Consider the following 24,918-nt stretch of genomic DNA (forward strand, 5'->3'; position numbering starts at 1 on the left):
ACTGTCCAAAACCGACTGCCGGGTAAACTGAAGTGTTTACTGAGGCTACCCACAAAGTGAGATGTTCCCAGGAGACTCGACTAGTAGGTATTAGCTTAAACTAAAAGATGAGTAAATTCATATTAATTGTAATTTCGTTATGATTTATTTAAAAGCCACTAAAAAATCAGTTTGAGGTCCGAAACAAATGCATTAAAGGTCCCACATTATACCCTAAATGGGGTTCATATTTTTTTGTCTACTAATTTAATCTCATCTAAACTAACTAAACTAAAAATGCACAAGTCACCTGAAAAAAACTAAAGAGCATATAAAACCAAAAAAAAGCAGAATATGGGACCTTTAAACAACACTGTTAGACTTCCTCTACATACAAGAGAAATACAGAACTGTAATAAGGAGCACTTAAAATGCTATGCTAACTGCTAACAAAGTGATAATACTGACTCTGTTGGAAAAGGGCAAGAACTTTAATTTCTATCTAGTTAGCTTTTACATGTCTTGTAGCTGCTAACTAGCAAAGCAGCTAAAGAAGAATGGCTTTAAGACATGACTAAAGGTTAATTACTGTCAACTAATTTCACTTGAAGATAATATACTGTTAAAGACGGCACTCAGTTTATTATTCCATGTAAGTCATAAAGGAAATGATAGTTTAAGCATGAAGAACTTCTTTGAATCATCATAAATAGTAGTGACAGTACTAGTCTTTGAATAACAATGGTCTCTGTTGTTCTCTGTTATCCATCAGCGCAGGACCAGAAAGTCAGCAGGTCACACTTTCATGTCCTCAGCCCTCAAATTACAGCAGCCTTCACTAGAAGCTCTGGAGGACTAAGGTTAATTCCCATTTTACTAAATTTACTTTTGATTAATAATCCATGTTCCTGCTTTTGCTTCCTTGTCTCCAATTGTGCAGTGGCAGCAGTGGTGCTAGTATGTGTCTTTAGGAATTTACATTCAGCCCATTATTGTTGGAGAAAAGAAAGGGGAGTGTGTGTGTGTGGTGGGGGTGGGGGGGGGGGTGCGCTGTGGAGGGGTTCTTGCTGATCTGTGGCTTTGAACCCTGAGTGGCACCTGTGCCTTGATGCTGGAGCCAATATTGGATTTGGCCCAGGTCACACCTTAGGGCGGTGGGTTAATGGCCCACTTTGCCAGGCACACAGAGCTGCTCGGCCCTGCACCGGCCAACTTGCTGCCTCAGCATTCTGCTCCTCTCAGTTGAACATTCAGACAGGAGCTGCATGGGAAGAGAACACGCACACACATGTATACCATTTGTACCGTATGTACCAGTATGTGACGCCGGTCCCAGGTAACACACTTTCTTAACTCAAACTTGGCGGGGAAACATTGCTCAGCGTTCATGTTGAAGGATAAAGACTAGCCCAGTGTTGGTTGGGAAATAGATAAGCTCATGATGCAACATTACTCTTTTGTTGTTATTACTTTGATGCTGAAAAATCCGTTTAAACTCTGATGTATGCGCTGCAGGCAAGGAGGACATATATAGCACAACAGAGACAGACTGTTGACAAGTTAAACAAAGGAGTGAAGCACAAGCTGAACCAGGTGGTGATTTTTTTTTTACAAGTTGAAGCCAGAGTGGAAATTAACAGCAGTCACAAGTCAGATACTGATGATTTTTTATTTTTTTTTTGCACAATGCTGGCCTCTTTCTCAGGCAGGCAGCCATTACTGAAGAGATTCATCGGTACTGTATGTGTGTGCAGTTGGCTGGTGAAACATTGACGTGGCTCACAGGTACTCAGGTGTTCCTGATGGGCTGGCTAACATGGAGGTTGACTGAGGAGCTTGCTGATTTGCTGACTGGCGGACTAACCGGAGAACTGGCTGAGGGCCTGACTGACTCACTGACTGGCTGACTAATTTACTAACTGAAGGACTGACTGACTGACTGGCTGCCTGGTTGACTGACTATGTGCCAGGGAGTAAAGCTTTCCCACATGTTCTTCTGCACGCTGCATTTCAGTCGGGGAACGCTGCCTTGTCCCTTCACAGTGTTTACAGTGTGGAGCCCAGCCGTGGGAGTGCAACCCCGCTTCATCTCAACATTCGGCCTCAAACGCCTCTCCTACGGCCGCCATTAATCAGCAACAGAGGCTCTCTCTCTCTCCCTCTCTTGCCTCTCCGTTTTCTCGCTCCTCTACGCCCACAGACATGCTGGATGAGGCCATTTTGAAAGAGTTAACAGATGTCGGCTGATTTGCCCCGGGCTTTTTGACATTGCCTGACTGATGTATTTGATGTGGAGTTTATTCAGCTCTAATAAACGTATAAAGAATTAGAATAATAATTCACAGATGTACATAGCCAGATTATATGCTGGAGCCTCCCTTTGAAGCAGACAAGGCAGCCAAGATTAACAGAACCAGGAGAAAGGATGAAAAGGGTTTTGGTTCAGCCCACTGATAATCAGAGAGGTCAGGACGAAGTAATACCAAAGCTGTATGTCCGTGTGCCTGTACAGATGGCCTTTGGTACTTTCTCTGCCAAAGGCCTACACAAAAGAGAGCCTTTGTGACAGTGCTTTGTAAAATAAAAAAAGCACACTTTCTGTATTTAATGTATTGTAATACATTGGTTAATGCATCATTTGGTGTATAGCAGAAAGAAAAAACATGAAAATCACAAAGGGATAAATAAGAGGGAGGTCTAGCATTCTGATCATGGCAAAAAAAAAATCAGGAAATTACTTTCAAAACAAACATCTTCCATTTGCTTCACAGCTAAAGAACAACAAATCTCAAAAATGGCCAGTTGCAGAGCATCTTAATACCCACATAAACCATAAAAACAGCAACACAGCTCCATGGCAATGCATAGCAACCGTGCAGAATTTCAGTCAAGGAGAAAGAAGGCAAAAAAACACCTTATTACTTCTAACTCCTGCAAGCCATTTTGGTCTCCAAAGGTTTTAGAGCGCCGCAGGCCATGTGTCTGCAGTGTTTCGGGAAATGACTTGCCTTCGCACGAACACTGCTATGTTCTGCAGCACTGCTGCCCCCAGCATCCCCGCTCAATTTCTGTTTAACCCCTTCCTGCCTTCCCTCACACTGACTCACTGCAACAGAGAGCTCACACCCAGCACAATACTGTCACATTGTTCAGCCTCCCACTAACCAAGGCAAATCAGACCAGCTTTTTCACGAGCTAACACATTAACTCCACGTCTAATTTGGCTACTTAAGCATGTGATGGCTTTTAACAAACATGGTGCAGGGAATGCGTAAGGTTATAAGGGGAGGAGAAGCGAAACCCCCCCTTCACCATTCCACATGATCTACTACAATGTGCGACACAGTTTGCACACTTGAGTGTGTATCAACGGTGGATTAAATCTGCAAACTCGTTGACACAACACATAATTAAAACATCTTGCTCGAGGTCAGGAATTTTCTAATTAGTAGTGTACTGACAAAGCTGCAATTCCATCGCCCTGAGTTTCAAAGTCCACAGGTTACTGCTAAGATGAAAGCTGACCCTGGAGCAGTTTTCTTCAGGGCTGCACATACAATTCCTCAGAAGACAGTCACAGGGTCACCGAGCTAAACAGTGTTGCTGCTCCCGGAACCTCGCTCCCAAACAAAGAACTTCAAACTTTCCTGCCTGGAAACAAAATCCTGGCTTCCCCCTTCCTCTTTCTTTCTCCTTTTTCTTTTCAACCCCAGAGAAACAAAAGATTGTGTGAAGGCAACCAGATGAAGAAGCCATAACATTGTTTTTAATCTGTTTAATTAAAAGGCTCCAAGCCTGGCTAGCTGCGCAACTTGTTAATAGTACAAAGGCTTTATTAGCTGGGTCTTTGTAGCTTATGTTGGCAACACCATATACTGTAGGAATGTGGTGTAACAGCATTTTTTTAATATACTAGTTAAAATGTACTATTGAATGAATAGAAAGCCTGTTGTCTGCAGAATCACAATTGGACAACAGCACATATAGCGACAACCACACTAGGATATTGTTGTTTCGGTGGTTTGTAATTCAGGTCCTTTTATTTGAAGGTCATAAACAAATTGGGAATCCATCAAACCCTGTGTTTAATATTGTCCCTCTCTGTTTTCTATGAAAAGAGCAAAGTATTTGAGAAATGGCAAACAGCTTCCCTGATAACCTGGACAATTATCGGGGCCAAGTATCTTTGCCTACATAAAGTATCAGAAGTAGAACTTTTCAACATTAAATATTTAGGGCATTTCATATATAAAATGAACCCAATTAGAGTTAAAATAGGAGAAGTGTAATGAGTCTCAAGTCAGAATGCTTGTCTTCAGAACTACTCGCTAATGAGCCCTTGTTGGTTTTGCACACTTTACTTTCAATGGTGTGGCACTGTCATTTCTGCAGGATTTTAATTTTTAATTCAAGTTGAATGAGAGGGTGGTGACTGAGTTAATAATCAAGGCACCACGGTGTTTTGCAGCCGATGGATAGCTGGGAGAAGATGCCAAATGAGGCTTGTGGTCGCCCTTTGATGTCTCTGAGAAACGTTCCAAATAGGAACAACCAGTTAACAAAAGACGATCAGATCCGAGTGGTATCCAACTTAAATGACCACACTGAGGGGAACGAATCCTGCAAATGGCCTAATTAGCGAAAAGAATAGGCTAGCAAAATAGCATTGCAGTGAATAAAACAAGCACTAACAGATACTGACTTGAGAATGAGATAAGAGACCAAATGGCGGCACAATGGATCTTGTCGCTCTGCAGACACGTGCAGTGTGCCGATCTGTCAGCCTTCACATGAATCCTCATATGAGCAGCGAGACATTTCCCTTTCAAGAAAGGGAACACACCAAGGGGCCACAGAAGATATGCAGATGGAGGAGATTAGAAAGCACATTTACAGGAAGGGTTCACACTATGAATCAGTCCTTGATCTCAAATTGACATAAATGGGACCATTTTTGACATCATTGAGCCACCACAGGCTCCGTTCCAGTGCCGCTGTCACTGGTCCCCATGCACCTGATGTGACGCCTGCTAAGTATGAGAGGCAGGAGCCCGGCTGTCTGAAGAGCAGGTCTGATTAAAATCCAGGCTCTACAGGGGAAAGAGTCAAGCTTCATGTTTTATATAGATGGCCCAGAAAGACACTGAAACTTTACTGGAGCATTTTCCTCTTTTTTTTTTCAATTGTGACCTCAAGTGACACTTTATCTTCATCCACAAAGCTGCCGGGCTGGATGGCTGACAGCGTTTTATAGCAACTCAGAAAAAGATGTTTTCTTTAACTTATTTGGGCACATCAGTAAAATGTCAGTATTATTTTGTGTTCCTGAAAGATGGTAAGGAAAGCATTTTACACCGGCACACATGACTGAAAAATGTTTTATATGTTTTCAGCCTAGCGTTAATTGAAATCATCCATCTGCAATGTAACTTTGACCTTTCTTTTTTGGTAATAACAAGTATTACAACATTACATAATTCCTACACTTTATCAGGTCTTGTTCGACTGACGAATCTCAGATAAACAGAACAGACGATGGGTTCAATTGTGACAGCCAAGATGATTTGCCTCTAGACTTTCAAAATGACAATCAAAAAATATCCGGTCAATTAGTAGTGGGGAGGAAATAATGGCAGTCAGCATCAGGAAATTTGGCCTCTGTTCGGGAATTTTTGATTAGGCCTACAGATTTTCTGGCACTTTCCTGGAGGCCTCGTTCCTATCATCAGGTTCCCCTTCCGCAGGCCCAGAAGGCTTCCTTCCTACCTGCGCAGCAATTTTGGCAACTTGCTTTATTATGCCACGTACAACAGCATCATCTTCCAGGCAGCTGTGTGTGTACATGTGTGTATATAAAGCTTATCTACATATTGACTTGGTTTAAACCCACACCCTTGTCTGCCATAATAATTACACATCTTGTAAAAGGAAGTGCTCAATTCTTGCTGCACCTGAGGCGGGCAGCTGCAGGAGTTGCCCACTGGCGCCCAGCAAACACACCTCCGGCGCTGCCTGGTATCCAAACAGCTTCAGCTTACACCCACAGCCATTGCCTTCTGTAGTGTAATGGCGGCTTTCTATTAGACTCCAACAGAAAGCGCCAACGCAAGCACGGGCAAATGTGTTTCAACCTATTGCAGGAACAAAGCAGTGCAGATAAGTTGGACAGGTAATAAAGACAGCAGGGGCCTGTTTTATGGTTGTCAATGAGCCAGACCACACACACACTCCATACTGCACACACCTAAATACATACACACCAACACACAACAAAGCAGTGGTGTGTGTAGTGTCACAGGCCAGCCCAGGAGGTATGTTTACATTTTGTGGCTCTCTGGACCTTGTTGTATGTGTATATAAGAATCTCTCCAAAAGGCCAGGCAGGTCTTTTCCAGCCAAACCACATCTATTACTCACAACTGCCACAACATGTAATCAGAACAGTGATGCGGGTGAAAGAGGCCATATCCAGTTATTCACAACTCCTCCCAAAGTTCCCTCAGAGGAGAGCGTTCATTAGTCCAACAAATACATAATTTATGCAATCTAAAAAATACATGTGGTCATGAATCACACTGGGAATGAGAGACACAGAAACATTGAGGTTCTCGAGTGATGCTGATTCTTTGTTTCAGTGAAACAAGAATACATGTTACGGAATCTGAGATACCAAACATGGCCAAGTGCAAGATTGTTGTTCTGCAGCTTAGACGCAAGACCAGAGCCAAAGCCTGGGGACTGCAGTGTAGATTAGCAGTAATCTATGTTTATTACAATTATTAACATGTATTTTCTTAAAAAAAAAACTATACTGATGTTTTCTATATGATCCCTGTCATAGTTTAGTACATTGATCAATAGACCAACTTATTGTTTTGTTGTGCACAACATAGTCTGGCGTATTTATTTTGGTGGCGATGCACATGAATAGTGTATCACTCAGGACACATGGGAGACTTTAGCTTTGAATGCCTGCCAATAAACATAAACCAAATACCATTTTGATTTCCAGCAGCATAAGCTAACGTCTAAAGCAGCAGCAGTGTAGCAAATAGCCTTTCTCCTCTCTCCATTCAGGATGGATAACATTCATGTGCATGGTGATGTCTGTATTCTGCTGAGATTATTTGTCAAAAACGCCTGAATTTCACAGTTAATTGGCCTCCCTAATTAGCACAGGATGTCTAATTCCCATTGCAGTCAGTGTGCTAAATGGTAAAGCTTTAGCGAGCGGATGCTGTTCCTTTTTTCGTCTGAGCAGCGAGACTCCCAGTGCAAGCCGAGCTACACTGTACATTACACACTCAATGATCGATTCTAAATCTTAATTAGGGAAACGACAAACAAGCAAGGGGACTTAATGAACTGTGTACCTTGTCAAACAGCTGGCTGATTATATTTATTGAGATATATGTTAAATTTAATGATTTGGGCAATTAACTGTGGACCCCTCTGTAATCTCTTAGGGACATTGAGGGGCCAGGGAGGCAAGCAGGAGGGCCACCGACCTAATGAAAAGCAGCTGACAAATATCTGTCATCCAGTGCTGGAAAAAGACATCAGTGGCTCAGAAGACCTTGTGCTCAGAATTAAATAGATTGCACAAATGTCACTCCCTTGTATGCTTCTTCTCCAGTCATTTTTGACTTACACCACTCAGATGCTGTAAAGAGACATGAACAGGCTCTCTCTGCAAAGCTGGGACTTCTTCCCATTTAATGATCTGAGATGTTCTCCAAAAACAATACAGAATCATAACAAAAGATATCTAAAAGTGGGCACAGTCTTTATCATCAGCGTCTCTTTTTTTTCATGGCCATCCATTTCTAACTTTTTTTTCTAAATTGGTCAAATGGAAAGCACTGAAAAGCGAGGAAAAAAAAATTAAGCCGAGCCGAAAAGTGCGACTTGGATTTAATATTTTATAATTGCCAAGGGACATTCTAAGATCAATGAATTTTTGCCCGGGACGCACATCAGAAAGAGATGTACTTCAGTCTTTTTAGGGAACATTGGTCTATTTAATTCCAGTGTCTGATGCATGTGAAATATGCCTTCCATGGCCTCCTTCTTCTTCCCCGGGCACTGCTGCAGGCACACATTACCACTTTTAATGGGCCGCCATGAGAAGAGGCAAGTCAGCCAATAACCCATCCTCACTAATGGATCGCCTTGTTTGTTCTTTTTCACCATTTTCTGAAGCTAATTTTAGATGTTCTGTTTTTTCTTTTGAAAGACAAAATAGGGGACAATGCATCACAACAATATTCTAGCACAAAACAATAAAAAAGGAAAAGTTCCAACACTGAGGGAAGGACATAAACTGTATTATTTAAGCAATTCAATAAAAAAGGAGGAAAGTAGTTAGTGGCTGGTCATGAGTGGTAACTAAAGTGTAACTGGGAGCCAAATAATGGCCTGTAGTGGAGACTAAGAGGAAAAGACATTTCTCAGCCCTGATGTACAAAGCTTAAAAGAAATAACAGTTAACAGCAGAGGTTTTCAGGGTTGGGAATACCAAGTGATTGATTCATCACCCGACTGCTGAACCAGTCAACATTATTTTCACTAGTGAACTAGTCCATTGAACATAAAACTTCCCAAAAAAATGTTCATGTTTTATCAAAGCAAGAAAAGTCCACCAATGTGAATTACTTGATAAAGACTCAAGCCTTTTCTACCTTTGACAGATTTTGAAATATTTAATGCACTATTGTTAAACGGGTGACCTTTGCACTGCAGGCTTTTTTATAGAAATGGGTCACTTAAACACACCATTTACAACCTTTTTTCGCTATTGCAGTGTAATATTGAAATGTCAAGGGTTCAGCTCTGAGGAAGTTCCCACATACATAATACAAGAAATCAAAGTTATGAGTGCAGACAGGCAACCACTGCACCAGCCTTTTCATTTTAAACCAAACATCTTGTTTTTGAAAGACAAACGAAAAATGCAAGCTGCTCGTGATAAACTATGTTGCAGTAAATGTAAAGATGGTGCTCCATTATTTAGTATTGACTTTCGAGCAGAGAGCTGCTGCTTACAGGATGCATAATAAACACCTCCACACTGAAAAGTCCTGATTCAGTTTCTGGAGACTCAAACTGATCTGAAAGTTGGCATTTCTGCCATCTAGCTGTAGTATTTTGCCTACTCCGTGTATATCAACACCTCTGCTCTGCCTTCTTGGCATTCTCCTGCCCCCCTACCAGCACTTAATGAAAGATCCTTTCCAGCTTTTTCTCCTTTCTTTCCTCAGGCTTAAAACCTTGACAGCTGACAATGGAGCTGACATAAACTTATAGTCAAAGGAAAACAAACTTAAATACATTGCGACAAGAGAATGCAGTGCTCCCTTACAATGCCACAGTGCTGTACTGCTCAAAGCAATCAGGGTTAGATGTAACAGCAACGCAGGAGGTCCAATAAAAACGACAGTAAGTCACACAAAGACACGGGAGTTTCTTAAGTGAGCCATAACAGAAAGAACACAACGGGCTCTCCAGGGCTCCACCATGAAAGTTTCAGGGGCTCCATGTTGACAACTTCATTAGCAGCGCCCTCGCGCTAAAACTCTCCAGTCACTCAACAACATTATTACACGTTAAGACTCAGAATTTGGGGGCCCAGAGTGTCCATCTCCTCCAGGATGAAGGAAACTCAAGCAAAGCAGTGATTGAGGCGTTTTCCGAGCCTTTCCCTGTGAGTGGAGAATGCGTAGGATGAGGCGAGTGGGTTTGCACAGCGCAGTATAGCACAGCGTGGGGCCCAGGATGTTAGGCTGTCCCCACGTCCCTGGCCAGCAGGCTAGCTAGAGAGCCAGCCATTAACAGCTCGCCTCCGTAGCAGCGAGGCGGTGAGGGGAAAAAAGGCAGCAAATTTCATTCTTCAGAAATTTAATTATATCAAGATTAACAAGGGAGGTAATTAATTTCTTGAAGATGGGTATCTTTTAAGTGCCTGGGGCTCAACTTTGTTGTCAAAACTGTATATCTAACCATTATTTCAGGGCAAAGTTTTAAAGGCAAGAGTGAGGCGGATCACTTCTTTGCCATGAATATTTAAAAAAGGTTTCTTATCTAAATAGCAAGATTACAGTGTTAACACTAATGTGTAAATGTATGTACATACTGTATATGGATTTTTTTTTTATAAGCAGCATTTTAAAACAGACATTTTGAATAATTGCCACATTTAAGAGAACAATTGTTTCATTCGTTTTTAGTCCTGTTGCGGAGTGACCCTAATCAGGTTTCTAAGTAGGAATAAGGGTCATGCTGTCATATGAGCCAAATAGAGTTTTAAACACTCTGAGATCAGGGTGGTTAAATAATAAGAGCGAGCCAAAATGTGATGTAGTAGAACATTTTATTAACTTAATGACTAAGGTTTAGGATTGAAAACAACCCATGTGTTTGGTTTGTGTCTGTAAGACTGATCTTTAAGCCCCTTTACAGGAATGAAGACTTGAACTCCTCTGATGCCGAGTCAAGCTGACAGTTACCAAGACCTACAGATATTCAAGTTATTAAAGACCTACAGATATTCAAGTTATTAAAGACCTACAGATATTCAAGTTATTAAAGACCTACAGATATTCAAGTTATTAAAGACCTACAGATATTCAAGTTATTAAAGACCTACAGATATTCAAGTTATTCTAAGACCAACAGATAATATAGTTATTAAACACACAGTTCTGCAGTCTCGTTGTTTTTGAATTCATGGTCATTCGTACGCCTTGTGTGTGAAACAGTTGAGAGTCATCAGTTCAAGTCGCAGCAGCCTGACGGTTCAGAGAACGGAGTCAGTGGAAGAAACTACTCGGAGATTCTCTTTAATTCAAACATGATGAACTCAATTCGTCTAAGTCTAAGGTCTCATGTCCCCAAATATTTTAATTCAAATGGTAAACAATTTAAAAATGTATGTTTTGGATACATGAAACATATGAATCACTCTGTCAAACTAAAGAAGTAAATGTTTGGATTGTAAATAGCTTGGTTTCGAAGCTGCCCAGTATCTTTATAAGAAAAATATGCCTTTTAGCAAAATCATACTTACATAACTCTACCGAAGCCAAAGTCTGTTGGATGGTCGTTTAGTACACGACTTTGGTCCAGACTTACACTAAATATCACTTTCATTCCTTCTTGTGCAACCATGAGCAGATTTCAGGTTAAAGGTTTTGACACCTGAAGGAATATTATTGTGAATTTTGGAAAAGACAAACATGGTCCCCAGAGGATACATCTGCATGACTTTGGCAATCTCAACTTTCTGGAAAGAACTTTCTGTAAGTCATGTTTTCACTAATTCTGTGAAATATCAACAATTAATGGATGTGTCAGCAATTAATTTGGTACATCCCGTACAGTGCCACGAGGATGGCACAAACAGACTTCAGTAATCCTTGAATTTTCCCAGAGCAATGCCATGGAGTTGAAATGTTTATGCTTTATGACGATTGATGCCTGACATAGATCCACCTCAGCTTCATTCTCCTGTTTTCTCATAACCACATGCACTGTATGTCCTGTTGTCCCCCATGTATGTCCCCTTGTCATTTTTTGTCAGTGCGCAGAATCTCCCCTCGGGGACAATAAAGTCTAAAGTCTTGATGATTGGATGGTTTGCCATGAAGTTTTGCTCAATTCTTATCACTTTGTTGAACATATACCAACCTGGCTGTGATCTCATATTAAGAGTGCTGTGAAATACTTACATAAAATAATTGATAGAAATGTGTGAATTGCTGGTGTTTAATTGTGTTATATATTTAAAGTTAAAGAAACCTACTCAAAATATGTTTTATATAATTATTGCTATGTTCTATTACGACTGGGTCAGGTTTTTTTTGTATTTCAGGTCATATGTTGCTCAATTTGTGTGACACTGTGTGCATTTCAGCAAAGAAGACCACATGTGGATAAATGCATTTGAATGTATTTGTGTTTGAGGCTAATGATATAGTTAAACTGTAAATGCTTTAACCCAGGGTCCATAGTGCATTAACCACTAGTGATACCGATGTGCTCTGTATTGTGCAGGGGAAAGTAAACTTGGCAAAGTGTGCTGTGTTAAAGCTCTAAGAGCGTATGGCATCGGGCCAAGGAACCCCTGCAACCATTCTGGAGACTCAACTCTGTCTCCTTTGTGTCCTCGCAGGAAATACAGAACCGCCTTGAGACGTAGAGTTGAACAAATACAAGAATCTTCTTGACATTATGAAACCAATAGCAGCCTCTCAGTGCCCTCTTTAATCATATTTATGTAGTATGTAGAGAAGTGTTCATTATAGCCTAATGCTAAAGACTTTGCACTTAACTTCTGATCCCAAGATGTTTCACTGCGCGGTGAAATAAATAAGTTGAGGTTAATGTCAATGTATCCAGTAGATATAAGACAAGTTCCCGCACAAGTCGAGCCTTGAAGTTTAAGACAATTAAAAGCCGTCTTTTCTACTGTAAATCAGTATCATATTTCTGGTTTGGACATAGAGAGGAGTGAGAAGGCAGAGAGAGTAAGAGGAGGGATGTTATGGCAGCGTAAACAGGAAGACGCTGTTTTCAATCCTCACACTCATTAACTACCATCACTCCAACAAGGACACATAACTTTTAAACAAATTACTATCCCCAGCACATGGTAGGCAGTGGGCAGAGAAGGGGAAAACATGGAAAGGAAAGGGAGAGGAGGAGCAAGTGGTTGCCTTCAACTAGCATTCGGTTGGCCTTTCTCCTTCCTAACCAAACAGCCTGGTTGGTCGTACTCCTCTGAGTCCCAACGCCCCTGCCTACAGCTCCGGAACCGTCGTGCTCTGAGAGTTTCCTGTTTGTCTGGTTGAAGACCTGGCCGTTTTTTCCTCCCAGGCGGGACACTTGGAGCAACGTAAGACGAGGAGGAGGAGGAGGAGGAGAATGAGAGGAAGAAAAGCACAAGGGAGAAGGACAGAGGGGAGGTTGGCGGGGGAGAAGGCAAAGGGAGAGACACTGAACACTCCCGAGTTGGGATTGATTTACTTCATTAACCGAGATTACAAGTTTAACTTACAAACCAGAGGTCAAAATTTCTCATTAACAAGGGGACCGTGGAGAACCTCGGGGCTTGGAGACCACTCTTATTACTGACTACACATTTCAATCTGTCTTTGATGTTCCATGTCTGCCTTTCTACCCCCTCTTTCCCCCTCCTATTTTTTGGCAGTGAGGTTGATTTTAATTGTAGCTATAGAACAGAGCATAGTTTGCCTGTAAGCCAGCCTCCACATCTGTAGTGAGTGCAGCTTTAGTGATATTGGGTGCAGTCCATAGCTTGGGGCTAATTTTAATGGTCCCCCCCCCTCCTCCCTCCTTCATTGGAGACTCAGATTGTTTTCCACGTGATTCCTGTTAATTTAGCTGGAGGAAAGGGCATCAGTTTTCCTTGTGCTTTTCCCCCTCTCTCCCCATGCCTCTCACTCTATTGCCTCACTCCTTCTTTCTGATCTACAGCCTCAAAGAAAGAAGGTGAAATGAATTCAAATGGAAAAATAGACTGTGCTCACTATTAAATCGCTCGCCTACCTTTGTCCCTTGCATTGCGCCTGGTCGAGGCAGATACGAGAAAAGGCAGAGTGACTGTACAAACCGAGGCAATTCAGCAGCTATTGTCGCTTTCACGTCAACAAACAAAGCTCTTCCTTTGATGTGATAAATGGCCTCAGTGGCGGGATGATAACGTAAATGTGTCAAGGATGTTTCAAAGCTGTGAGCATGTTTAACACTGCAGGACATTTAGCTTTAAAGGTTCTGCGATGCAAACTGTGCCTCATCGCAGAACCTTAAAAGCTAACCTTAGATGTACTGTGGAGTCTCTATCTGTTTCTCAGAAGAGAGCAACAACAAGAAAAGCAACAGAGTTTGAAAGGAGGGAAATATAACACACAAAAATCAATGAGTGGAAAGGAAAGAGTAAAGTGCTCAAATATTGTTAAATGGGAAAGTCTTTGTGAATAAAGCTTTGACAGATTTCCTCTTTCCTGATTTCACTGAGCTAAAAACTATTTCAATCTTCGGTCAGTACTAAATGAACTGATGAGCAATAGTTTAACAGTATAAGCTACTTAAAGCTTTATATGTAGCCTACAGTTTACTCATCGCAGCACTCTAAAGACAAGAGTTGTGCTGCATCCAAATAATTAAATTAAAATCTTGTATAATTTTATTGTGCTTAGAAAACACTCTTGATATTAAATTATCCTTTTTTCCCATATCTTAACGATATAAGTTAACAAGCTGATAAGTCATCAATATTCTTTAGGCTAATGTTTGAAGGGACACTGAGCCTTTTCTCACCCCCTCATCCACCTTCAGTCGCCCTCCGTCCCTCCACCTTCTTCAAGGTAGCGCACCCTTGACTTTGTGCTGAACTTCAAAAGCCTGTGTGTGCTGATTGGAGGTTTTAGGCTGCGGGACTATTGAGCCGGAGGGGGTGTGTTGAGATGTGTGTGTGTGTGTGTGTGTGTGTGTGTGTGCCTGCGCTGCCCCTGCCTGTGCAGTGACCCACCGCTGGGGCCCGCAGCAGACCCTCTTCAAGCGAGCCAGCCAGCAGCCCCAGCCATTGGCTCCTTGGAAATAATCCACCCTGCAGAGCCCTGTAAGGCCCCCTTTGTTCCCTCCTGCAGACTAGATCAGGCTGGAGACAGACACTCCAGTCCTGACTGGCTATCAGTTTCGCAGCCCGTGGCCATCCACATCCAGGCACAGGCCCAAGCCTGGCCAAGCCACCTTCAAATTAAAGGTGGGTGAATAAGGTAGGTGGGGGTATGGGGGTAAGGTTTGAGGGGAATGGAGTGAAATTGTGTCACCTGAGTTCTGTCACAGTCCGAACATGGTGGAAAGGTTGTCTGATGAGGAAGAGAACAAGCAGGAGGGAAGGAATATTGAAGAGGAGGATTTGAACACGAGCTGTGCCCCTCGGTGAGCAGAGTAGGATCTCAACAAGGCCATTATCTGGCTCCTAATTTGAGCTCTGGCACAGCACTGAAGGGCTGCCTTTGTCTGGGATTAATGCGGAAAGCTCAGGATGCAATGTCAGAGGGAAATAATCAGCATGGGCCCTTCATAACGTTGGCTGCTTGTGCTCCTGGCCAGGGCCCCCGGCTCATTTCTGTGGAGATGAAATCTATGACAAGCCCCTCAGTGAAGCTAAGAGCAGGCAACAGTCCAGTAACACCCACAGGCCTCCAGGCATCCTGTGACCCCCTTAGAAAAGTCACATTCACTTTGCTCTGGAGAAGGGAAAGAGAACGCTGCGGGCGCTTCCAGCCCATGTGAAATGAAGAAATGTGAGGAGGTGAAAACGAAGTGAAAATAAGTTAAGATTCCTCGTCCGCCCCCACTGCAATCACTCCAGAGGAGGGGCACACTGTGACTTCACTTCATTATGCCCCTATAATTAAACATGAACAGGACATTAAACAAAGGCATAAAAAAGATTTTAAAAAAAAAGAAAAAAAAAAAGAGGAGTACTCCAGCTTAATATATATTCATGTTTATGTTGTGTAACTGCATTTGGGGGAGCAGTTTGAGGAAGCAGCTTTTTCTTTTCTATGCAGCAGAAGGTCGCAGGCTAATACCCATCAGGGTAAAACATTCTGAAAGAGGTTGGCACTGCACTCAAGGACCAGAAGTAATGCTTTTATTTTGTTATTTATGCTTTTTTACCGGGTGCATTACTATGCTCCTCTGCAGCATATTGCTGCTTAGCGAAGGATGTGAAGATGCAACTCGATAAGCAGGTTATTAAAATGACCAATTGACATTCAAAATTCAGCCTTATTTTTGATTCATCATATTTACGGATGAATATGTGGAATTTAAAATGTTTTCCTCTAGTGCCTAAAGGCAAATGTGACTTGGTACAGAAAGTGTGCATGACTTCATGTATAACCCTGTGCTGAGAAAATATGATACTCAAATCACTGCTGGGTCCTCAAACAGAACACATTCTTTTATATGAACACAGCTTAATCAGGAACAGAGCGGGCAGGTCACATTGTACGTCACCACATTCCTACTATAAGATAAGTGGATTATTTGACAGATTTCTAAACCTGGCTTTTGCTGAACGTGAAACATGAAGAGGATGTGTGGCATCAATGCAGTGCCTCAAAAATAAATCCATGGCGAGAACTATCCACAAAACAAACCCAGCTTCTGCTGCCTGCAGAAAGCTTCGGGCTCATGACTCCGATCTGAGCTTACATATGTGCTCATCTTCCTCCACTTTGTACGAGGTACAAAAAAATACACATTTCAATGAGTTCAACCACAGAATGCTGCACTATGAGCCGGCTGCACACAACAGGACGGTGGAGGAATGGCATCCCAGAAACAGAGATCAAGTTATATGTTGGCTGTGAATAAACTGGCATATCGAACAGAGCGACCACATTCAGCACAGGCACGTGGACATGAGGAATGAAAGCTGGTGTTGTAATGCTAATGCTAGCCACTTTCAGCAAACCTATCTGCCATTTACCATTTATTCTCAAATATCCAAATTCTACCCACAATGCACTGCTTTTTGGTTTACTTCCCTCGTTTAGTTCGGATTGCGTTTTCACCTGCGGTAAAATGAACTCTGGTGCACAAGTGAACCATGAGGCATGACTTCAAGCAGACCAGAGCTCGGTTCTTTGGTCTTCAGAGAGAGTTTGAGCCTTCACACTAACCAAACAAACTATCCGACAAAGCACAGCTTAGTTTTGAATGCACCCCAAGAAAGCAACAGAGCAGGTTATTCCCCCCACTATTTCCTTTTTACACTTTGCTGACCTCTTACTTTGCTTGTTCTGTGCTCTAAATGTTTGTCCTATGACAAACTAATAAGTTCCTAATTATGTATTGAAAGTGCATCAGCCGGCAGCGGAGGAATACGAACGCTATTTTGGCTGCATGTGGAGCGGAAGCGGCTTGATGCAAATTCACGACAATAGGCGTCAAGAGGTTAACAAAACACAACATTTCAGAAAACAAATACCTCTAAATATCTCTCAAACAAGAAAAGAGGACTACACCAAAATTCTCTAAACAAAAACATTTCACTCAATATTTTGATATTCTTCTGAAACTAATCTCAATCTGAAATGTTTTTTTTTTTAAATGTTTAGTTTTTTTTTTAAGGAAAGGCTGTTTCATGGAAGTGTACTGTGTTTTTTCCCCTCAGTGCCTCAGTAGTATTGTGTAGTGACTTTACAATAATGTGATGATTAAATCAGTGTGCTTTAAATAAACGTCTCTATCCTTCTCCTACTTTGTATAGATAAAACAACTCATTTTCATGTAGAAACAGATTTGTTTCCTCTCACTCTGTTTATGTCAGTAAGGATAAGAGCCCACAATATGTCAAACTGTCAATGTTTCCTACATGACAACTGAAGAGGCAGCCAAAGAGAAAACTATTAGAGAGGTCAGGGTCAAACTCCTGAGGGGACATTTATTTTTATTTCCAATCTGCATTCTCATGTCTTCTTATGCATTCTGACATCTAGACTTAATTTTGAAATGTGTTATATAACATGAAACCATTAATCACCTAAAGCATGCAGAGCCTTATTTTAACACAAAGGGAAAAAAACAAAAACATTTCCGGTTGACCAACGAGTTTTCTCGTGTGGCGTAAACTCTCCTTTTAAAAAAAGAACTAATCATTTAAATAGAAGAATTTTTAAATGTACTGATACGTGATCCTCCAACTAAAGAAGAAGCTTGTTAATCAACCAGCAGTGACTGAGAAGGTGCACACAGTGTGCCAGTATAGATAGTTTTCTTTTAAGGAAGCGAACAGAGCCTGATGTCATGACATTAGGGATATATTACCTTTAAGGCAGATAAAACAATCTGAACTAGTTCCAACAAATATGACAGCAATCACATGTTATTGACACAGGTTTAGTGGTATTCACAGGCTATTCGTGTGAATCAAATGAGTATCTGATTGTGTTCGGTACGAGCTGCAGTTTATTATAATCGTCTGTTTGCATATTGGACGGCCAGCAAATCCAAACTGAGCCTGAACACAATTTCCTTCTCCAACAGCACAGCACTGTTGAGCATGGATTTATTGATCCAGGAGTAATTCTGGTGACTGCACTTGTCTTAATAAAAATAACATCTTACAACCCCAGATTGTTTAATTCCTGAAAACCTCGACCAGCAAACTCGTTCGAAGCTTGTCAATTTTTGCTGAAAATGTATCATAAGCACGGTAATCAGATTCAGGAGAATATCAAAAACCTGTCTGCTTCAGGAGTCAAAACTATAAGACCAGCAGCTCAACGAGCAGCTTTCCTGAAGTTATGGATTCCTATTTGATATTCTTTGTTTGGCAGATAATTATTCAGTGACTCATGTTTTGCATATTTAGCAAACCTTCATATTTGAACTTGGACAGTCAGAGGTGACAGGAGCATGAAAATTACCATTAAAGGTTGTTTCAACACACACACACACACACACACACACACACACACACACACACACACACACACACACACACACACACACACACACACACACACACACACACACACACACACACACACACACACACACACACACACACACACACACACACACACACACACACACACACACACACACGCACACATTGTTGTCTCCAAATATGAGCAACACTTTATTTGGATTGTAGAATTCTTCATAAATTGTTCTGGTTGGTGATTTTTCATTATGTTGATTTAGACAGTATTATCAGTTTTTAAAATGAAGATGAAGTTCTGATTAACGTGGTTAATATGTCATAACCACACAATAGACGGTGCAGTGTTTGGTACATGTGCTTGCTTTTTGAAGTAACATGTCCCTGAAGGGTTACCTGAGGCTGCTGTCAAGCTGTTGTTGCTGTAATCTGTCTCGCTCTGCACATGTGTGTGTGTGTGTGTGTGTGTGTGTGTGTGTGTGTGTGTGTGTGTGTGTGTGTGTGTGTGTGTGTGTGTGTGTGTGTGTGTGTGTGTGTGTGTGTGTGTAAGTTGAATGTAGCTCAAGCTGTGGCTGGACGAGTTACACCTCCATGCACCGTCCATTATTTTCTCATGAAGTAAATCCAGTTAGGCAAACTGTGAAGCTCTGTTACAGCAGCGTTCTTTGGTTCTTTTTTTTGCTGCGCTCCCATTGGTGCAGCTTAGCTCCGACTGAATAGACAGCTGGCTAACTTGTTGAGCTTTGTGATGTGACGCTACAACGTCGTTAAAACCCGGCACAGGGACAGTGGAGTGTCATGAATGTTATTATTTTCTTTGTATGGCTGTGTTTATTATTATGTAGTGCATTCTATTGTTTCACCAGGTTTCTTTTTTTTATGTTAAGAGGTACTGTATGTCACAGACTGTCCCGTATGTGCTACATGCTCTGGCCTTGTTGGAGTCATGTGTCCTTTGAGAGTTACCGTAGGTATAGTCTTTGTTGCGGTTATACATCTGTGTGCACAGGTGTGTGATGGATACAGCTTGAAGCCGTGGCTAAAAAAGTTATCCATCTGTGTCATGCTTACTAGTTTCTTAATGCTAGTTTGATGAAAACAGACAGCTTGGTTACATCTAAAAATGCACCTTGTAAGCTTCCTCTGCATTGAACTATCATCCCTTTAAACCATCGTTTAGGAACAATGATTGGCTGTTAAATGTCAGCTGCTTTGTCATTGACATTCAGTGTACTTAACATACAGTTTGTGGTTCATACAGCAGCTAAGCCAAACATTTTGAAAGGCCGTATCCAAGATCTTTTCTCTTCTCAATGTGTCACCTGCAAAACCTTTGAGATGGTGACGACTTCTCAGCTATAATTCTATTCCTCAAGCGATCGCCAGAAAAGAGACCACAGCATAAATGAATGGTCTTACTTTATTTTTGATGGCATGACATCATGACGCAAACAGGATGTGTCTCGTTCCTACCTCGGTCCCTGATGGGGTGGCTCCTGGTGAATCCATTTTACGTTTTTTCCGGGGTCCGATGGCGGCTAGTGCTGTGAGGTTGGCATCTCGTTGCCTCATCTGTGCCAGTTCCTGTTGCTGCATCTGGTGAAAACAACACAAGAGTTTAGACTTTAACAGCAACCATGACACTTTATTATTAAACGTCAATGAAGTGAATGTCATGAACCTAAAAAAAACATTTTCATGTTTTATCAATATATATGACCATTTATTGTCCAATCTGTATGATGTCCCGTTGCTTTGAAAGTAAGGATGTCTGAAACATTTTTATAATACATACAGCCCCACGGTGGATAGTTGAATGTGAACGTGACTGGTTGTTTGTGACTCTACATATTAGTCCTCAGATTGTCGGGACCCCACCTCTCTTCAAATCACGGCGGGATTCATATCAAGACCCTCGCAACCCAAAATGGGAAAATTACTTGAAGCAACATGAGTGACCCAAAAATGTTTGTTTTTTAAGATTTTAGTATGTGCAGTGCTGTAAAACCTTGCTGTAATATTGCTCTAATAAATAATATGAGAGAAGAATTAAAGCTGAAATCTAAATAATGGGGCGTAAAGAAGAAAGATCTCGCCTTCGTCCTTTGATCTGTCCATTCATGAAGTGCAGAAGCCTTCCTGTGCCAAACAAAATGGAAGCCAGTTGTCAGCCATTAACAGAGCTTCCATCAAAGACCAAGTCTCTGTGTGTGTGTGTGTGTATGTGTGTGTGTGTGTGTGTGTGTGTGTGTGCAGTCACATGGCCCCATTGTGATTTTTGCAGTTTGTGATGTAAAAGGGGGAGGTTGTGTGGAGGCACTGCCCGAGGTAATGTCATGTCTAGCTGCAGGGCAGAAGGGTAACCCAGCGTCGCTGGGAGCTGCCCTTTCTATTGGGTAGATGTGTGAGGGCCTGGGGCCATGGCACAGAGGGTGTCAGCACTCTCTCTAACATGCAAACACACTCACTCCCACACACACACACACACACACACACACACACACACACACACACACACGCCTATCAATCTTGGCCACAGCACAGGGAATGCCTACCCACCAGCTTGCCTGCGTGCCTGCCCGCTGGGGGAGAGAGGCCCGGGTTGAAGCGAACAGGGACAATCAATGTGCGCTTTCATGTCTTTCATGTTCTTTTATGTTATCTCTCAGCATGCGTTTGCTGGGCGCTGGTGTTTGTGCGAGGCATGTATGTTGTCTGATCGAGGGAAAATTTCATGTTACTTTCAGAAGGCGCTCTTTAAAAGGTTGCTTTGGTGTATAAAGTCTGATCTAAAATGTGCATGCAGTTCCCTCTGATTTTTTCCCTAAAAGTCCCGATGGCAAGGCATGCCCTTTAGGGTGTTGCCACTTCACATTTAGCACAGCGGAACTGTTGAAAGATTCAAACACGCTGACAACACAGAGCAGGCGATGTAATAACAGTTGTAGCAAGACGCTGAATGTCAAAAGCACATTTTAAAAAACTGATGCTGTGAAAATATATATTTAGTAATTAAAACACCAACTAGAAGCTTTAGTATACAAATGATTCCAGCAGTGTCGGGGTGAAAATCATAGATCCTAATCCTGACGTTGAACTGTTAGTGTATAAATGGGTGAGCTGGGGATCTTTGCTGGATGTAGCAAATAGGAAGAAGATGATTTCTGCCCGTCTGCATGATGAATGTAGCATTCGTGTTATCAATGCTAACCTTATTAGGCTTTGCCACAAACAACACATAAATCTCTTCAGGCGTGACCTTAAAGAATCCCTCAGCAAAAAAAAAAAAAAAAAAGCTGGGAGAGAGCAATAGAGAGAGAGAGAGAGAGAGAGAGAGAGAGAGAGAGAGAGAGAGAGAGAGAGTCTCTCGCTGATGGCACCAGGATGCCGGCATCACTGCCTGGCAGTTGGCACCAGGCATGGGCTCCTATTGCCCACAGCAACTGCCTGCATTTTCAGATTTATGACTGTATGATAAATGAAGACTTCATTTGACCATCTGCATCCCTCCAGTCTGCGTTTCCCATCAGTACTGAGGCCGCCATGACACAGGGAGACTGATTTCAATCTGGTGCCACTGTGCCGACTGTACCTTCCTTTATTGAGCACGCACAGACACAAGCTAGAGTCGGGCCAGGCTTTTTCTATCCAGAGTTGTTTTAAGTAACATTTAATGCTTACATTAACACATATACACGGACACAGATCTTGAGAAAAAAAGGCGTACAAGAGTAGAAGCAGTGACCACGAAGGAATGAGGATACAAATAGCCTTGAGAAAAGTCTCTGTCCTCAGATCATCTTCAACTGTCCTCAACTGCTCAGAGGCAGTTGACATGAGGTCATGAAGTATTGGTACGACTCACTGCCAACTATTCTCTCTGTTTTTATTGAAGATGTTATGCAGATATCTTTTTTAAGAAAGTGAAATCTGTCAGTGACCTTCCTGTTACAGATTCTGAAAACACTGATTTCTAACATTTTGCATGCTTTGCTTCATGTTCTCCGCCCAAACTTGTATTTGTGTCTTCTTGTTGTTAAAGCATTATTCACCTGCAACCTGCTGATTTTTCTGAGACATGATACCAGACATTTAAGGCAGTATTGGCACAGCTGTGACCTCTGTCTTTGAGTTTTAACAAGCTGTTTGAATGTATGAAATTAGATTGGTTTCTTTTCTTGTTTTGATAGTTAATGATTAGGCAGCGTCAGACACAAATACATGTTTTTCATAAAGAATCTAAAATCTTGAGTTGCCTTTAGCTCAGTGTTTAGTGCGCTTGGCTGTTGTACAGAGGTCGTCTGTCCTCCAGTCGGGCGGCCCATGTCATTCCCCACTCTCTCTCTCTCTCCCTCTCTCTCTCTCTCTCTCTTTCATTGATTTCTGGTTCTATCCTGTCTGTTAAGTTCAGGCCTAAAAAGCCCCAAAAACAAACCTTAAAAAAGTGTGATGTACAATAAAGAACTGAAGTATCCACCTCTTGGATTACCTTGTCGGTAACGTTAAGCCTAAGGTACAGTCACAGTCAGAAACTGCAAAGGTCACTACAGAGATTCATCCCAGGCTGGAAGAATAACCAGCTGGCAGAATACATACATTTGCCAGCTCCAATCAATGGCACCGCATAAAGATGTGTTGTTCCAAAGCCACGTAAATACCAGTGCTTCCAGTCTGCCTGTATGCCCTTTTAAAGCAAGGGACTAAAACTTACAACGTCAAATTATTGGCAAAGGTCAGGAGATGTAGAACAATTTCAAGACACCAAGCAGAATCAATCTCCAGCTTTGTAAGAAAGAGGTTTTAGTCTTGATGCATGAAGCACGATGTCGAGGGACGATGTCGAGGTGAATGCAGAAAATGGGATCATATACAGGGAACACTTGTCGCGGTTACACAAATCTCTTGAATATAAGTGAATAACAGGGCATGCACTGTCCATCTAACACTGACCAGATTGCAGCGCATGTTTATCAAGGCTCTAAGAAGGACTGAGCGTAAAGTCTGAGAGCTGCTAGAAGAACCTTGAAATCAGGCTGCAGCACACATTTGTTTTTTTTTCTATAATGCACAATTTAATGCACATAAGTTCCCTCATCATGTGTATGACACATATCCATCACCAACTTGCACCAACTGTAGAGCACTTACAGTAAACAATATCAATACAGCGACTTGATCTGAAATGAACTTTTTGTTGCACTGAAGATGTAACCTATGCATTTAAGGAGGAATTTTTTTTAAATCATTTTAAAAGGAGGCATGGCAAAACCTTTTGTGTTAACTGATGGAAAAAAAAAAACCCATCTCTGTGGAACAAATGGCTGATGCCTCTGATTTTGGCTGGTGGGAATATTTCTTCATTTTGAGCAAATTAAGGCAAAGCAAAATGCTCTGAATGTGAGGTGTCATTTGCTAGCTTGTTAATTAGCCAAAAACAAAACACCAAGCAGTACACTGCCTGTCAGTGACAATTTTTGTGGTTGATAAGAGGTCTAGGAACATCAAGAGGCTGGTGACCAATAAACTACAAATCACAAAGCAAATTCTTTTCAGCATTATCCCCAACACTGAAAACCGTACTGCCTGTGGGACGACACCAAACAACCTTTAAAAACATTATATCAACATTCACACACACACACACACACACACACACACACACACACACACACACACACACACACACACACACACACACACACACACCTTGATTTCAAATCAATAAGGCTGTCCTTTTGATAATATAGAACCCCAGCTAGGACTACAATAACAACTTTTATTGTTGATGGAAAATGAACCTTGTTGTTATACTGTCTCATCAACCTAAAGCCCCACCCTGAATTCATCCCAGGTATAAAAGTGGTTAACTTTAAGTGTTTTCTACAAATATCCTCTTTATGTGCTTATAAATAATGATAAAGGTTCTTTGAAAAACATCTGGTTCTTGTCTATTCAAATAATGACTGAATCTGGGGTCTGTGTCATTTTTTAGAGATGTATACTAGCATGCTTTGTTAATAAGTGCAATAAAAAACAATAAGAAGTGCATGAATTTGATCATACGCATACAACTGAAAATACGAGTTCTTTTTGACTGTCTTAGTCTTCCTTATTTAGTTAAATGTTTTCAAAGCTTGCACAGCAACAAACTGTGCACCATTAAAGATTAGTAAGAATGTCTTTCAAGACCTAAATAATAACTGAGAATGTTTATTTTCTCAAGAAGGAGGAAACTGCCGTATGTTCCCATATGATGCAAAAATGTCCACAGTACGGCAACAACCTCCGAGCAGTCTGACATGCCTGGAGTGACGAGGAGGATGAGCTGCAGGAGCCACGATGGCCAACCTGCCGCTCTCCATTTCTGCTGTTTTTAACAAAGGCTTTTCACTCCATCCCGCCCCCTCCCTCCTCCTGGCCTGAGGGGCTGCTCGCGGCCCCCCAGACGCTTACAG

The 24,918-nt window shown here is 41.8% G+C and overlaps 1 protein-coding gene across 3 annotated transcripts in view; it reads right to left on the reverse strand.

Annotated features, from left to right (window-relative positions):
- LOC306821188 (transcription initiation factor TFIID subunit 4) overlaps positions 1 to 24,918 on the reverse strand; it is an 86,000-nt gene that overhangs the window by 6,567 nt on the left and 54,515 nt on the right. For all 3 annotated transcript variants that reach the window (XR_013778753.1, XR_013778754.1, XM_079339461.1), the window contains one exon: positions 19,937 to 20,059. Coding sequence is in view for 1 of the 3 variants with exons in the window: in XM_079339461.1 (XP_079195587.1) it covers positions 19,937 to 20,059 (123 nt within the window). In the remaining 2 variants the exon portion in view is untranslated. The remainder of the gene's footprint in view (positions 1 to 19,936; positions 20,060 to 24,918) is intronic.

Source organism: Symphodus melops, assembly GCF_947650265.1.
Source record: "Symphodus melops genome assembly, chromosome: 3".
NCBI lineage: Eukaryota > Metazoa > Chordata > Actinopteri > Labriformes > Labridae > Symphodus > Symphodus melops.